This window comes from Alosa alosa, chromosome 10 (assembly GCF_017589495.1).
Source record: "Alosa alosa isolate M-15738 ecotype Scorff River chromosome 10, AALO_Geno_1.1, whole genome shotgun sequence".
Taxonomy (NCBI): domain Eukaryota; kingdom Metazoa; phylum Chordata; class Actinopteri; order Clupeiformes; family Clupeidae; genus Alosa; species Alosa alosa.
The window spans coordinates 17789712-17805598 of NC_063198.1; the positions used below are offsets into that span (position 1 = coordinate 17789712).

General features: G+C 39.9%; 1 protein-coding gene across 4 annotated transcripts in view; it reads right to left on the bottom strand.

Moving 5' to 3' along the window:
- Positions 1 to 3307, bottom strand: part of pax7a (paired box 7a) — a 64127-nt gene extending 60820 nt beyond the window's left edge. The window contains exons 1-4 of one of the 4 annotated variants that reach the window (XM_048255275.1): positions 2816 to 3307; positions 1345 to 1580; positions 739 to 868; positions 199 to 327 (exon numbers count right to left, since the gene is read on the bottom strand). In XM_048255275.1, coding sequence (XP_048111232.1) covers positions 199 to 327; positions 739 to 868; positions 1345 to 1580; positions 2816 to 2900 — 580 coding nt within the window. In that variant the 5' untranslated portion in view covers positions 2901 to 3307. Of the gene's footprint in view, positions 1 to 198; positions 328 to 723; positions 869 to 1344; positions 1581 to 2743 lie in introns of all 4 variants that reach the window. The other 3 variants (XM_048255274.1, XM_048255273.1, XM_048255272.1) reach the window with 3 other exon arrangements.
- Between the last annotated feature and the right edge of the window lie 12580 nt (positions 3308 to 15887).

Genomic DNA, 15887 nt, shown 5'->3' on the forward strand with positions numbered 1-15887 from the left:
AATCACACCATATCTACTATACTATTTTGATATAGGCCTATATAAATATGTACACATATAGACTGGAGCGATATTCTATAATAATAATAATAATAATAATAATAATAATAATAGTATTATTATTAATAATAATAATAATAATAATAGTGATAGTAATAATAAAGTAGCCTTCTGCTAAATAAAATATAACCTCATTACCTTTATCACCAAGTATCCCATCGATGCTATGTTTGGTTTTCTTCTCGCCGTCTTCATCCTTTTTATCACAATCATCATCGTCATCTTTTTTCCCAAAGCGTGCGCGCAATACCCGGCTAATAGAGCTCACTAAAGAAAAAGAAGTGAGAATCAAGCTTTAAGATAGGCTACTGTGCTAAAGTGAATTTTATCTTAATTTGATACATTTTTATCAAAGTACTTTTTCAAAATGAGTACTGTACTTTACCAAAGTCAGAACAATATATTCATCGAACAATGCTGTGGCTGATCGAAAAGGTCTATTAATCTAGGTTAAATAAGAAGGCTACCCTATGCCTGTCTAAATGCTAACAAAATAAATTATTCGTTTGACATGCGTGTCTGCAAAATGCAAAGGATGAAAATGCAAGGTATGAAAATGTAAATGTTCAAGTATAACACATACAAATGGCCTAGGTCCAGCTGGCAGCGCAAGCTGTCAGACAAAGTTGGTAAAGTTGGCGGTAGAAAGGAAACGGTGCTTACCGGATGAGGCCTCACCTGAAGGAACCGTACTTCTGTCGCACACCCCGTCCTTCAGAAGTTTGTCTCTTATCTCCCAGCTAAACATCCCTGGGTTTTCGCGTTTGTATTCCTCAATCCTCTTTTCCACGTCCGGCGTTGCCACCTGCTTTAGGTTCCAAATCGTGAGGCAAGGAATAAAATGTCGAGGAGAGATGGGGAAAGCAAAATATGTCAATTCATTTTACGTTGTTTTCATTCAAAAGAGCACATTATCACATTAATCCAAGTCACACTTTCAAGTAAAACACAATTTACATTAACGACTTTGCTCAATGTCTCCAATTGAATTTACTGAATGCATAGCTAGTAGCCTATATTTTTTCCTATAATTGGATACTTATAGACTTGCTTGGGACTATGGCTTTCCTGCACTATTACTGAGGCCTACAATAACCATAATATAAGGCTTTTAATGCTTTCCATGCTAGAATGAGTTAATGCTAGGCAGACTTTTTATGACATAGGCCTACTGTGGCATCCTTAACAACCACCTCATCATCGTAATCATGGTCATTTAGCAACATTAGAACACCCTGTAGGAAAGCATCCCAGAGACCTGTCTTGAACTATGCCTTTACTCACCCTGGGTTTGCTTCCACCTATCGCCCCAGGACGTATCGAACCCGTCTCCTGGTACCGACACAGGATTTTGGACACACAGCCGTGGGAGACTCGCAGCTGTCGCGAGATTACGCAGGGCCGGATGCCGTGGTGAGCCATCTCTACTATCTTGTGTCGGATATGATTTGGTAGTGGCCTTCCATTGATGAAAACTCCACCAAGTTGATTCACCCGACCTTGGCCCAGTGGTGTTGATACTGTTTCATAACAAAGATTTATGTACATTTAAGGAATTAATAAGGGAACAATTATTCATGCTCATTTGTCTACAATGATCTATATTATCTTACACATGCATTGCACAGTCAATATGACTGTGGTGAACCACTTGCTCTAACACGACTTTAAACTCATGAGTAGGCTAAATTATATGCACTAATATGTCACCTGAGAAAATGCTATAAACACAGGCCTATTTTAACACTTAAATAGGCCTATAATGTTTTATACACTTCAGATCAAATTACTTTGAGAATGTTCGTGACTATTAGGTTGTATGTGTTTCTTGGGCCTCAAGACAGGGTCAAGATAGCAAATGCATTATAGCTAAATGTAAGTAATTTTCTAAATAGATCGCCACCACATTAATTCAGTCATGCTGTCCACACAGGCTGTGAATGACATTGAATGCAAACAGCACTCCAATGTCCAATTTAGCATTCAAGAGGCACTGAAGATTGTACCACTTTTCACCTTGATTATTCCAAGTCATGCTGTACAAATATTGATGTGATCCTTTGAGCCATCTCTTAGATGTGTATTTTTTCACAATTTGTAGCACTGGGATACTTCACTAAATCCGGCAGCTTCAGTAACTTGCGAAAATCGTGGCTTGTGCTGTTTGGTAAAAAGCACTTGAGCACGTATACTGTCTGTGGCTGGGAACTGCTCCCGCGCAAGACGGGCTCTGGCATGCAAATAACACACACACACACCTTCCAGAGCGTTTGGACATTTGGTAGGAGAGGAGAGGCTGGAAAGTCCAACTGGTACACTATATTGTGTTCCTATTATGGCTAATTGTGCAAAATTAAATTAATCAAAATATAAAGTATAGCACAAAATGAGTATTTACAATTTCATATACATTTTCAATTTCAAGTTTTTGATACCATGCTTTATGCAGTCTTTGAGATGACTCAATGGACCTCCTGTTCATCCTACAGGGAGTGATTTGTAGGCTCCCGACCGGCTCTTCCTGACGGTGTAAATTACCAAACAAATTGTCGCCTATTAACTGCACTTGCTCTACTTCAGAAAAAGTTCAGGTTGAATCAAACATCTAAGCTATAGAGTTTTACAGAGATAGGCCCACGCCAAACATATACTTTGTGTCAAGAAAAGTCAACTGTAAACACACTTAATGTACATGGCCAGGCCATCTGTTGATGTATATCCCTCGTATCACGAGCATCCTCTGCCATCCGCATACCTTCCAAAGGGAATCCGGTTCGGGGATAGTTCTGGCCTGGAGCTGGACGCATCATTCGTGGTACTGTTCCTGGTAAAGTAGCCATTCCAGCTACTTAAAAAATCGTGTCACTTGCAAAGCCAAATAAATCACTCACACCAACAGGTCCACAATTAAGCTTTGACGAATTGTCAACCCTTCATAAAAGCACACACCAGTGAAATAGAAACTCCAAGCAGAAAATCTGCCGCACAACACCCCATCAAAAACAGAAGGGGAAAAAAGTCAAAAGAGGTGGCCAAGTGCCTAGCGGCGTCTCCTCGCGAAAAGAAGGAAAAGCACTCTCGGTGTATGATGAGGAAGGCGTGCGTCTTGCTTTCGAAAGTCGGCTTGAGCAAAGATTATTTTATTCTTTGTCTTGGTACTGTTGGAGCCCTGTTGGTTTTGATAACAACGTCTGCGGGCTGGATGGGGTAGTTTAAGTGGCTAACTTTAAAGCACGTTGTAGGAGGAGGCAGTTGAGCGCACCGATAGGTTCCACGGCCTTTCTTTTATTCATGATTGAGAGAGAGGGTATAGCTACGGACCGACCGACCAATAGCAGCTGGTTTGGGAGGATGCAAAGTCACATTCCGCTCTGAGACCGTTGCGTCACTATCTCTCAGCCAAACTCAAATTCACAAATGATACAAATGAGCCCTTTTTTGTAATTTTACAAAGAAGAATCATGACGTGTGAGATCACTAGTCCAAAGCGATATATAGAAAATATAATAATAATAATAATAATAATAATAATAATAATATATCGGCTAGTCTATGTAAATATTTAAGTGACTGTATGTTTGTACTTGGATTAATTGTATTTTCCCTAGGAAATACATTTCTGAATATGTGTGTCTTTCACAGGAGGTCATTTGTGCATTCCAAGATTTCAACATCCCTAATTATGTTCTGTAATCGACTGTTCTATTCAGAATAATATGGACAGATTCTGAAAGCCACAGACAGTCTGACTATTTCAATTAAATGTATTTACAGATGATGAACATACATGATACTTTTCACGCATTCCCAATCAAGGGACGGCATGTCATCTGCACTTGACATCGAGGTCAAAGTCCAAATATCAGCTAATTAACATGGAGAGATCCCCTGACAACTAGTGGTGTAATGTAAAAAGATATGGCTACGATTATTGTCTGAGTATGGTATTGTGAAATGGCACCTTATATCTCCAATCTTTACAATATCTAAACACACCATCGACATTTTACACATTAAACAAAAAGAGAAATTAACTGTTGGCATGCCTTACATTAAATGAGACAATGCAACTTACAAAGACACTGATTTTGTCGTTCACTTTTTAGTGTGATAGGGCTATATGTAACCTATTTAAGGATAAGTCGATTATGTTAAACAAAAATAGACGACAATAAATCCATAATTTATCTTGCTGGGACATTTGTCAAACTATATTAAATACGAGAATTATAATGAAGCAGCTATAGCAAAGATTCAGAACTTCAACAGTTACATGGAGGTGTTATCCAACTGTCTGACTCAGTAGCAAACCTGGCAACAAATACGTTGCCTAGTGAGAAACGTGTGGCGGAACTCCCTTCTTACATTAATAAATAGCCTTTGGACAAACTGTCGCAGGAGTGCATGATTCAGCTTCATCGTGGAATGAGAAAAGTCACATATGTTGAATGGACGGGGCCGTGTGTCAACTCTGTGGGACTGCCGCGCATAGAAAATTGTGTGACAATTGCCGTGGAAAACACTCCTGGAGGAAGGCAATTTCACAAATAATTTTTACAACAATTAGGGAGTGTGGAGGGGTGAAATGGCGATTTCACATGCAGATGCGCTGGTGGGGAGGAACTGGTACCCAGCCGTAGTACTCTGACCCTCTCCCGCTTTGGTTTGCTTCACATGGGCTGGGGAGGCACAAAGAGCCCGGCTCAACCTCCTGGGAAGACTCGCCGAGCCTTGGATTAAGTCGAGCATCAATCAAGTGAAGGCAAACAAAAGAGTTTTCCAGAAAAACGGACGGCTTTGACGGACAACTCACTGCAGGTTTTTAAAAACACGTCAACGCTACATTATCGGACCCTCTGCCCAACCAACACTTTCTCTCATCACTTAAACTACTTATTCTACAACACACACACACACACGTATATCATCTGACCAATGGACATCTATCTGTCCATAAGCATTTCCTGATGCATCTGAATAATGCATTTGGTTTATAAGGGCGAATAATAAAACGTACAGGTGTCACGTCTACTTGAGAGAAAACTGATTTCATTATTAAAATTATTACCAGCGCACAACGAGATCAATATTTTGTATGTGTTGCAAGACGTTTAACAGCCCTATTATTTGAGTAGCCAATCCACAGGTCTCACATTTGAAGACTGTGAGGAGGAGAGATGCAAGTTGCGTGCAACAACCTGCTGAATGCCGAACACAGCGGGAAGATGAACACTCCCGGAGCGTGCACTCACGGCTCTCAGCCTGTGTTAAATAGCCTACTGACGGTTGATGAATGATTCGCATGCCTTCTAAAGAGCAGTGTCCTGTCCAGCTTCCAGTTGTCACACACACACACACACACTACATGCCAAAATTCCCTACGAAATGAAATACGTTGCTAGAAAACCTGATTTAAACATTTAAGTTTTCTGAAAGTAGGGTATTTACAAAAAAATCCCACCTACACCCATAGGGTCAGTTGTTGCTAAATGTTTGGATATAAGAAGGTAGGATAGCCTACTTGGAAAAGCGATAGGCCTACTTGATATGGACTTGGAGGAGTGCAAATCAGAATAAAAACATTCGGTAAAGACCACCTCTATTATTGCTATTTTTTTGAATCAAGTGATGTGGTTAATGTTATGAAAACAAGACGTGTTGGTTTCAATATCCGGAAGAGTAGGCTGAGAATCGAAAAAGAATGCTAAGACTTCCCACATCTTGGCAACAAGACTATTCTCTCAAAGAAATGACATTGTCACTTTTAAGATAGCTACGTGTAAATACTACGTTATATGCTCAACGTGTAGCCTAATTCGTGCATTGTGATAGTTGCTGAGCCGGTCATGTTCATTTCACTGCATCGCACAGGTTACAATCAATCACCACACAATCACAAGGTCAAAATACAAGCCGATGGAGAACCGGAACATTCTGAAGAGTCGCGCTTCACACCTAAACCACATCTGGAGCTGCTTACGCATAAGGTGATAATTTTTAAAGACAGAAGACAGCCGAAAATAAAAACTCCTGTGGTCGTACCATATAAGGTGGGAATTAAAATCTACAGTTATAAAATGAGCTACACTGTCGCAACGTAGTATATCTTGCAAGGATCATATAAGCATATGGGGGAAAAAAACTGACAATTCAAGTCAACGTGCAGGGGTGTATAAATATATCACAAATCTTAGATCATAAAACAATAGCCTACAAAACAATCCATCAAACATCCAAGTGCACATCATCATTAATTCATTTTAAATATTTTATAACACAATGACAAAATAACCTGTGCTATCAAAATCTCCATGGACAAGAGTTACACACTATCGTTTCAGCATATCATTTCAGATTTCCTGATTTGTTGTTGCTTGTCATAATCATCACTGTGAAAAATCATTTATTTTTCTACTTTTACAGATTGCATTGATGTAAACAAATGGACACATACACACACCAACACACACACACAGTTTGCAAAAGACACCGCTTTTGTTGGTGAAAATGCCATAGTGACTGATACCACTCAACCCCAGAGGCACAGAGCTTTGATAGACCACAAAGTGCTCAAAGGTATGCTCCAACGCTTAACCCCTTTATGTCTGATTGCAGCAGGCTGCACACTTGTGCTTTCCTCCAAACTTCTAAAGCACTCCTTCTCTCTTCAGATGCTGCCTGAAATCTTATCTTGATCGGAAGCTCCTTCTTCAAACACTTCCCTACATAGCCTCCCAATATTTGTGACATGGCAATTACCAAGGTCCTATCCTGCTCTTAGGTGAATGCAATCATTTCTCTGCAAAGCAGCCTATCTGGTTTTTGAATCAAAGTGGTGTCTTTCTGATGTTTTGCCGTTCATGTTTGAGTACACAAAAGACACATTATTATAATGGGGGACTAAAGAGAGATTAAATGCAGATCTTTTTCAATCGCGGAGAAAAAAGAGGGATTAAAATTAATCTTTTTTTCAATCCATTATAGCAGACATACTGTCTGAAGCAGTTTGCAGGAATTAATGCATGACAAATTATTATGGTTTCTTCCTTACTTTCACACAACATATTTCCAGTTAAATTAATACAAACGTGTACATGTACACACATCAGAAATAAACACATTAATGTGTTTGCGTGCACACACACATGCACATACCTCCTTAATTTTAACCCCATTGAGGCTCCAACAAGTAACACACTGACACAACATTCAAAGCACTGCAACTGGTGTTCAGCACATTTTGGACATGCAGGTAGAAGAAAGACAACACACAAGCCTTTTCACAGTTAAATAAGGGCATTATGGTTAGACTTCTGAGGAGAAGAAAAGGAGTGGACTGCCACAGCTTAGTGATGGAAAACATAGACAGACAAACAGACACACACCCACACCCACCCACCCCCACACACCCACCCGTCCATGTCAGCACTCACTATTAAACCTTGTTAGCTTGCAGAAACCCTGCGTTCTTTATATCTGCAGAGAATTATCTCAATGTGTTATTGCTTCCTTCTGGCAATTATTTGATCTGGACAGCACGAGTGTGAGCATGAACTCGAGCGTATATAAAATGTCTTGTTAGAGGAGACGGTTGCTGCTTACTTTACCTTACACCCACATTAATCACGAACAGTGCGACGGCGAGATGCGGATCTCAGGGGTGGTGAGAGGCGCGAGGGCCCTGCGGCGCCATTTGCTCACATATTGAGACACGCAGGTATCTGCTGGCTCAAAAATGTCTGGAGTAGCTTTGCCATTGAGGTTTTCCATCTGCAGTTTGGTCTCCATCAGAAGCGACAGGTAGCATGGCAGGACCTGGGGTGGGGGTCACAGTGTGTGTTAGCTTTTCAGTGGAGGCTGGGTGAACTGTTGTGTCTGTGTATTACAGCACCGTACACAATGGAAGAAACAGTACATATATCTAACTTCCATACAATTTAGCTATAGGCTACAATTTACAATCAAGTGTATTCATTAAACCAATTATTTTGTGTTGGATCCCCATGTCATACCATAGCAAATAATATACTGTCTTTTAAAATTGGTATTAGCAATAAGTGTTGGTAGTGTTTAAGGTGATGTATATATTTTCTTAACATCCTGAGTAAAGTTAATACTGAAATGGATGTTCTAAGAACAAACAAAACTGTCCTGGGATGTGTAAACAGCAACATCATACTGTATTTCAGCTTGGCTCAGCTCTATTCACTGTAAAAGGACTCCTCCAAATAGATGGCCAATGCCAGCCAATTGTTTGCAAGTTTGCAAAAATGCCTGACATACTTTACAATTTCTTTGTTTTCACAGCAAATGCTAGCCAGTGGTTAACCAAGGAAGTGGAGTGTTCTTGGGTATTCAAGTCAATTTAATTAATCTATAACGTACCATTCACAATAGTGCACAAAGCAAGCCCAAGGAAAGGAACAATTCCCCTTCAACATTTTAACACATCAACACATCTTGGTGTACATGCAGAAGGTTCATATCAATAGAAGGAGCTGAGAGAAAGTGGAATAGAACATTATGTCCAATATTCCAATATGGTTTAATGTTCTGCATTATGTCCAATATTCCAATATGTGGTTTAATGTTCTGCATTTCTCATTAGTAGGTCACTTTGATACTAAAAGTATGATTTTATGTAATGACTGTATGATATCTGTACTGTCCCTGTGTATATCTCTGTGTGACTGTGTTTAGAGATAAGCAGGAATATTATGACTTTGCAGTGTTTCACTGTTCTGCATGGCTGCGTCAGTAGCTATCTGCTCCGGATTGCCAGGCTGCCACTTATCAGGGTCTGATTCAGTGTAGTCCACGTGAGATGGGATGACCAACGCCATCTCCCGTCAGCCTGGAAGGATACTTAAACTCTAACTTGTCTAGTTAGAGCAGCTGATGGATCTTTAGGTGAAGTCATGCTGTCTCTCCCTTGATGCGCATCATTGTAAATAAACTCTGTTCCTTATTTTTCATACTATTGGTCTGACTGGGCCTCTATTAAATCTATGGTATCAAAATTACCATCAGAGCAGATGATTATGATCATACAGTATAAGCAGAGAAATGAGTAATGAGGACGGGAATCCAAATATGAATGTATACAATTTTGGACGCAACTGTTTGGAGGTAATGGAGGCAGTAGGACCTAAAAACTTCAAATGACATTCACTACACACTCAGACATAAAGTCACGGCAGCAAAGATGCGTGTTTCCTATCTATGGTCTCCTTAGGGAGGACATACACAGTCTTCATCAGTGCTAAGGAGGATGTGTCTTTATGAAGATTAACGACTTCGGAGAAGGAATGCTCCTTATACAACAAAAAAACACATTGTCTAACCTTTCAGCATGAAGATATACAACTGTTTAGATGAGGGCTGTAATGATTTCAACACACAGGCAATACTAAGGTAAATGGTAGGGTATACTCTATAACTTATAGAACAACAGGGACAAACAGGCAGGTCTCATCCCTGCCAAGAGAACCCTTATCACCTAACGGCAGACCTCACCTGTTCTCTTCACTTAAATGGGAAAAAGGGGGAAAGAGACAAACACACAGTCTATTGAAACTGCGAGACCCAGATAAACCCTGATGCTCTGCTCTGTGTGCTTAAAGATGCCTCCGGGGCTGAGGACTTTGAGGAGGTCATGTCTGCCCTTCAAATTTGGCACAAAGAAACAGGGCGACAGGTCGACATTTCCTTTAGAATGCCATCTGAATGGAACTAAACAGTATGGAAAATACAAAGAGTGTAATAATAAACAGTTGCCAACATACACTTCCAAGGAGTGAAAACTGCTCTTCTGGACAAAACTTCTCAATAGCTTTCATTATTATCATAATGTGATGCCTGCATCTCTCATCAGTCTCACGTATGAAACTCAACTTGTCACAATATGGCATGGAGCGCCCAACCACCTATAATGCAACACTCACAAATAATTTAAAGACAAAAGTTTATCAATCCAATTTCTGAGACTGTTAAGGGTTTAATTCAGACATGTACATGTGTGACTGAGAGATACTGACCTCTGGCCCCCTCAACTAAATTACACAACATTAAAGTGCTATTTCATTATCCCCATTTCATAGCGGTCTTCGATTAATGCCGGCCCTCAGTGTCTCTGTGATTTCACACCCATGTCTGGTTCTATTCAGAGTGAGTTCATGAAAGTTACATTACCTCAGAAAAATATGACTATGGATCAGAGTGAGTGTATTTCTTCATTTCAACGTGGGCACGAATATTTCACTGCTATGTCTGTGACGAATCAAAGTGGGGAATCATGAAATCCTATCTTACCCATTTTTTTCAGTTTAGCTAATCACATATCGAGCTCCTTCCGTCTGAATATTAATCTTTAATGTTTTATGATTTAAAGTGAAGGACATTAGCTGCCTGATTATAATGCAACAGGAACCTCATTAATTGCAAGTTACATAAAGTATGCTGCTTCTGTTTCAGTAAATATTTTTCTTATTTCACTATATAATCTTTACTTATCCTCTAAAATGAGAAGCAGAATCTCTCATTCACCTACCGGTATGTTTTTTTTTTTTTTTTTTTTCAAAGCAAGGACAGATTTGAAGAGGACTTGGCAGCATTTCTAAAAATAAGCAATTATTCTGGCTGGCACAGCAAGAGAAATGTAATTTATATCAAAATCCATTGACCTGAATTAAAGGCCTGCTGGGTTTCTAATTACAACTTTGAAATCCCCGGGGAGCTTTGAAAGGTATTTGACTTGAATTAATAAATATTATATGAAATCTGTACAGGAGAAACCATGTGCTTTATGGGGGTTAAAGAAACTTATCAAATCATCTAAGAATATCACATCAGAATGAACCAAGCTGTGAAAAATATAGGCTATGTAGTTCTTGTAAGAGATGCTTTCCAGAGGTGAATAAGGTTTCTGCCACCTCTGATAGAGGACACTGCTAAGAAATCCTTCAACAGTGTTCCACAAATTAAAAACTAACAATGGCTAAAAACTAAAATTCAGTCATACCTTAAAGTACTACACCCTGTGACAACAGAGAGTTTCATTGGTGGTCATACCACATGAACAAAACGATGTCTGATCATGTAAATGTAAAAATGTAAATGTAAAATGTAAACGTAAATCAGGTTTCTTGGCCAAGTATACTTGCGTATACAAGGAATTTGGTCTCTGCATTTATCCCATCCGTGAATTAGTGAACACACAGAGCACACAGTGAGGTGAAGCACACATTAGATCAATGAGCTGCCTTGCTACAGCGGCGCTCGGGGAGCAGTGAGGGGTTAGGTGCCTTGCTCAAGTGCACTTCAACCGTTTTTACTGGTCGGGGATCAAATCGGCAACCCTCCGGTTACAAGCCCGAAGCCCTAACCAGTAGGCCACGACGATCATTTTGTAGATCTCACACTTTCTACTCATCTTCCTTTCTCCCTCCTGGCTGCTATGAAACAAACAATCTTATCAAAAGTAACTTATCATTAGGAAGAGATTCTACTAACCAACTTATGACCATAGAGTTGGTATGGTATCATGTAGTCTAACCACTTATGAACACAATTGAGGAGTAGATGCTCTTTTCAGCAGGAGAAGGGGATCCTTTCATTGCCTTGCAGTTGGACGTAGCAACACATGAGTGGGGTCATGATCCAGATAGGAGGTCACAGTGAATTACGAATTGCCCTTAAACAGAGAGAGGAGCGTGACTCTTATCTTTAACAAACTGTGACTATCCTGACCCAGGCTCTGCATGGCCTGGCTGCCCATCTTCTGTCCGGCAAATGCACACACAGTCCAAAGAGCTCGCTCAGACTGCCCCTCTGAAACAGTGCCTCACAGTCACATTATGCACCCTTTTACAGGGAACGAGAGCTTGTCTTTCACTGGCCACCTCCAGGATAGGCTTTAATTTAGCCAGCCACAAAGGGAGCGTCCGTCTGTTCACTATCTCTTTCACTGATTATGCTCTCTGATGAAGTAGATGGTGAATCCAAGACACTGATTAGATGTACTATGTATATTGAATATGCACATATGCCAACCAACAGCCAGAATCATATTCCTAGTATACATATATTTATACAACATAGTCAGCCAATAAAGCAAGATTCGTATCCTGATTTGAATAGGTGAGTTCTGATGCAGTCATGATTAGGAGGTCTGTCGTTTTCAAAAGACCATAAGAGTGAAAATTCATTTTGGGAATTTCTTCACTTGCCACAAGGCGACCTCCTCTTGTGACATCTCACTCTAAGACATGTGATGGGCTGCCTGTGTTCCGCTTTAATCAATTAAGACATTTTTGCTAAAACGACTGCTGTGTTTGAATGGTGATAAAAGCTGCTGGTCTCACATTGGTTCTCATTAGTCCCACTTAATCGATCGTGAGTCATTCCATGACAAGAAATGGATCACTTGATCCCAGACATTCAGCTCATGACACAATGTAGCCTCAAACGGTAAAATGGCTACATAAATGGAAATTACCTTAATTGCCGCTTTATTTGTGTATTTAATTCTAACTCACTGATTATTGTACTGTAATATGCTGAATTTTTGAACAATAATCATTAAAAGTACATTAAAATCGAGAGAAAGTGTAGCTAAAGAAAGATTTTGTTTCAGTTATCATGTACTAAAATCGACTGACCTGTAGCACTCAACCATTATGACCAACCAGAGCACCTGGAACAGCAGATCTAATCTCTTTCAGTTTTATATATGTTGCCTCAAATTATTAGTGCAGTATTCACAAATTGGATGACTTAAGCCTAAGATGAGGTAAACTGGTTGATATTGCAGTTGTATATATGTGGTGTTTAATCGGACAATCACACAGGATTGCTCAAAAATGGTCTGACATTTCCATACTCTATGAGACAAAATCCAAAAATCTTGAAACATCCTCTGAAATCCAACTGAATTAAGGTGTGAACTCGGTCAAACTGCATCCAGTACCCATCTATTCCAGCTTATCACACAGATGACGACATGGAGGTGTCACTGGAAATGTGGAACACAAATATTAGACTGACAAATAATCAAATTGTGGGTGGGTGAGAAACAGCTGTGGCCAAAGCTGGTTATCATATTAGAGATGGACGTCATGGGAGAGGACGAGAATTTTTTGGGGGGCTTCACCCTGTTATCTGGGTCAATTGTCTTTCTTTGTGTTTGTGTGTGTGTGTGTGTTTTATTTTCTTAAGCAATCTAACATATTAAATGGGTATTTGGTACAGAAATGGTACAAAAAACATTTCCCTTCTAAACATGCTGTGAAATGAAACACTAGCTTCAGTCTGAAGCTTATTCACATTTTCACGCCACCTCTCTTTTCTCTGTGTGGGCAGCTAGTGGCTGGCGTTTGGCATCCATGCTCAAAACACCAATCAAACAGCAGGTGAGTCTGCTCCACACAGCATCCAGATATTCACACAAACCATGCCTTTATGAATAGACTCAACATAGGTTTACCTCATCAATAGTTTAAGTGATGTTTATTGCGGTCATAGCTAAAAGAAAATTCTATCTTAGGTGAACATTTATGTAGGTATATTTTTTAATAGATATGGCTAAAGTAAATTATTATGAACATAATTTTCAGAGGGTGTACATTAAGTCTATGTTGAAGAGCTGACGTCAGCACAGACAGACATCATCTGATGAGGGCCTGCTCTTGACATGGGGAATTTTCTCTTCTCTGGTGCATGATCTGGTGATCTGGGCATCACTAACTGGCTGTCACAGACAATTACGGCCTGCACAACATGGAATGCTGTCTGGAGGGCCATGGGGCCTTCACGAGAACACGAGCGTCCGTTGGAATCAATGAGTTTTTCAGTTGATCGTGCACTGCGGATTCACCATGTAAGATGCATTTGGTGTGCTGTGCCACTGTGTGAAGTGTCTATTCATTTTTGCCAGGTCACTACCGTGGTGGTCAGGGAAGCGCTGACGTGTTTTCACCCTCTGGAGAGCATTGCATGTTAGGCCTTGACTGTTGAGATCACGGAAGGAAGTGTAGTTTGGGGCTCATGATTTACATGAAATTGCTTCAGTTTGAGGATATGACAGTTAAAGTTCTGATGAGACGATATTTAGTGAGCAATAGTGTAAATACACACATGCACAGATGCATGAAGTACATGAAATACAGATTTCTTGTTTAATTTAAGTTCATATGATTGCAGATCAACTGATCAATTTGGCTTTTACTCCACTATTGGTTCATGTACTGTATATTGATCTGACTTACACTGGTTTTCTGTGGGCAACAGATGAAGATTTAGCTGGATTTATTGGATTTAGCCAAAGTGGACTTACTGTTTTATACTGACAATAATGTGCCAAGGTGTTGTCAAAAAAAAAAAAGATTAGATTAGAAACAATTAGATAGATTAGAAACAATTATGCAATTAAATTTCAATGGTCATTTCACTATATACACACACATATATACACACACATATATACACACATTGTTACCTTTACTAAGGCATTTCAATTACATTGTAAATGGAACTGGGCCAAAAAGAGGTGATGATGCATGTATGAACTGCATGTAAAAGAGTCGCAATTGTATGACCGCCTCGTTAAGTCAACACTGGTTCATAATTGCACATAAAATGACTAGTGCATGTTGTAGGTTGTTAGACACTTACACCTGCACAGCCTATGCACATGGTCTGTATTTCAAAGGTGACATTTATCTTGTAATTTTCAGAGAACTAAGTTTGAGTGAAAGATTCACTAGTGTTATGGCCAAGATGGCCTACACGCATCATTAGCCTACTTTGGTATTTCAGGATTCCAAATTCTTCCTATTGTTCTTGTAAATCAACACAACAGTGACAAAGCAAATTATCATATAGAGGAGTTAAGTATAAATATATTTAACAGTTAACACTTCGTGTAGGCCTACCTTGTTTAGGCCTACAGCTACTGACGAGTCTCTAAGTAGCCTAGACCAACATTCACGTGCAGAAGGTGTTTAGGCCTACTACTGTAAACTGATCGTAGATGTGATCTCCTAAAAAAAAAAAGTGTTTTCTGCTGTTTCCTACGCCTGCAGTTGGAACACCGTCTCCGCCCTGTTAATTGAGACAAGGTGGATCTCATGCTCCCAAACTTCAATGAAGTGATTGGCGTCAGGTTTGTAGTACAGTAGGCTAGTGCCACCTGGTGGACGGTGAGTGTGATCTAAAGGCCTTGTCAGACTTTACGGATAGGCTAATGAAAAATCACTTAGAGTAGCCTATGGGCCGATGTGCAGTTCATACCAGGGTGAATACTAACATGGTTTACCGAAAGATCAATAGGGCATAATCTCACTTGGGTTGCCAGCTGTCCCGAATTGTTCGGAACATCCCGCCTATTTTGTGTGATTTTCAGCTCCAGTCCCGCATGTCAATCACAGCCTCATCGGCCTTGTCAAGTTGTCAGTGGTCAATAGTCTACTCTACTGTATACTGTAAATCTACTACATAAATAATCCTGTTGCAAAATGTTTACTGGAGTAGACACATTTGGGATACACTTCTCCTCACAAAATTAAGCTGCGGATAGGCTACATAAACCACCTGAACAGGCAAGAGCCACTCGATGTGACCTTTTGAATCAGATTAAACATACCGCTATGTGATTGTGTTTCGTAACAAATAAAAACTTGAACATACGCACACGTTTTAGCCATTCGTTTTCTCTCCTATTAAAAAGTATCTGGTGCGCTGTAAAAACGTTACTCTCCTAGTAGGTAGATGGCGATACTATGCTATTTTGTTGAGAAGTCCCTGCAAGCTGCAGAGAGGCGAACGTTTCT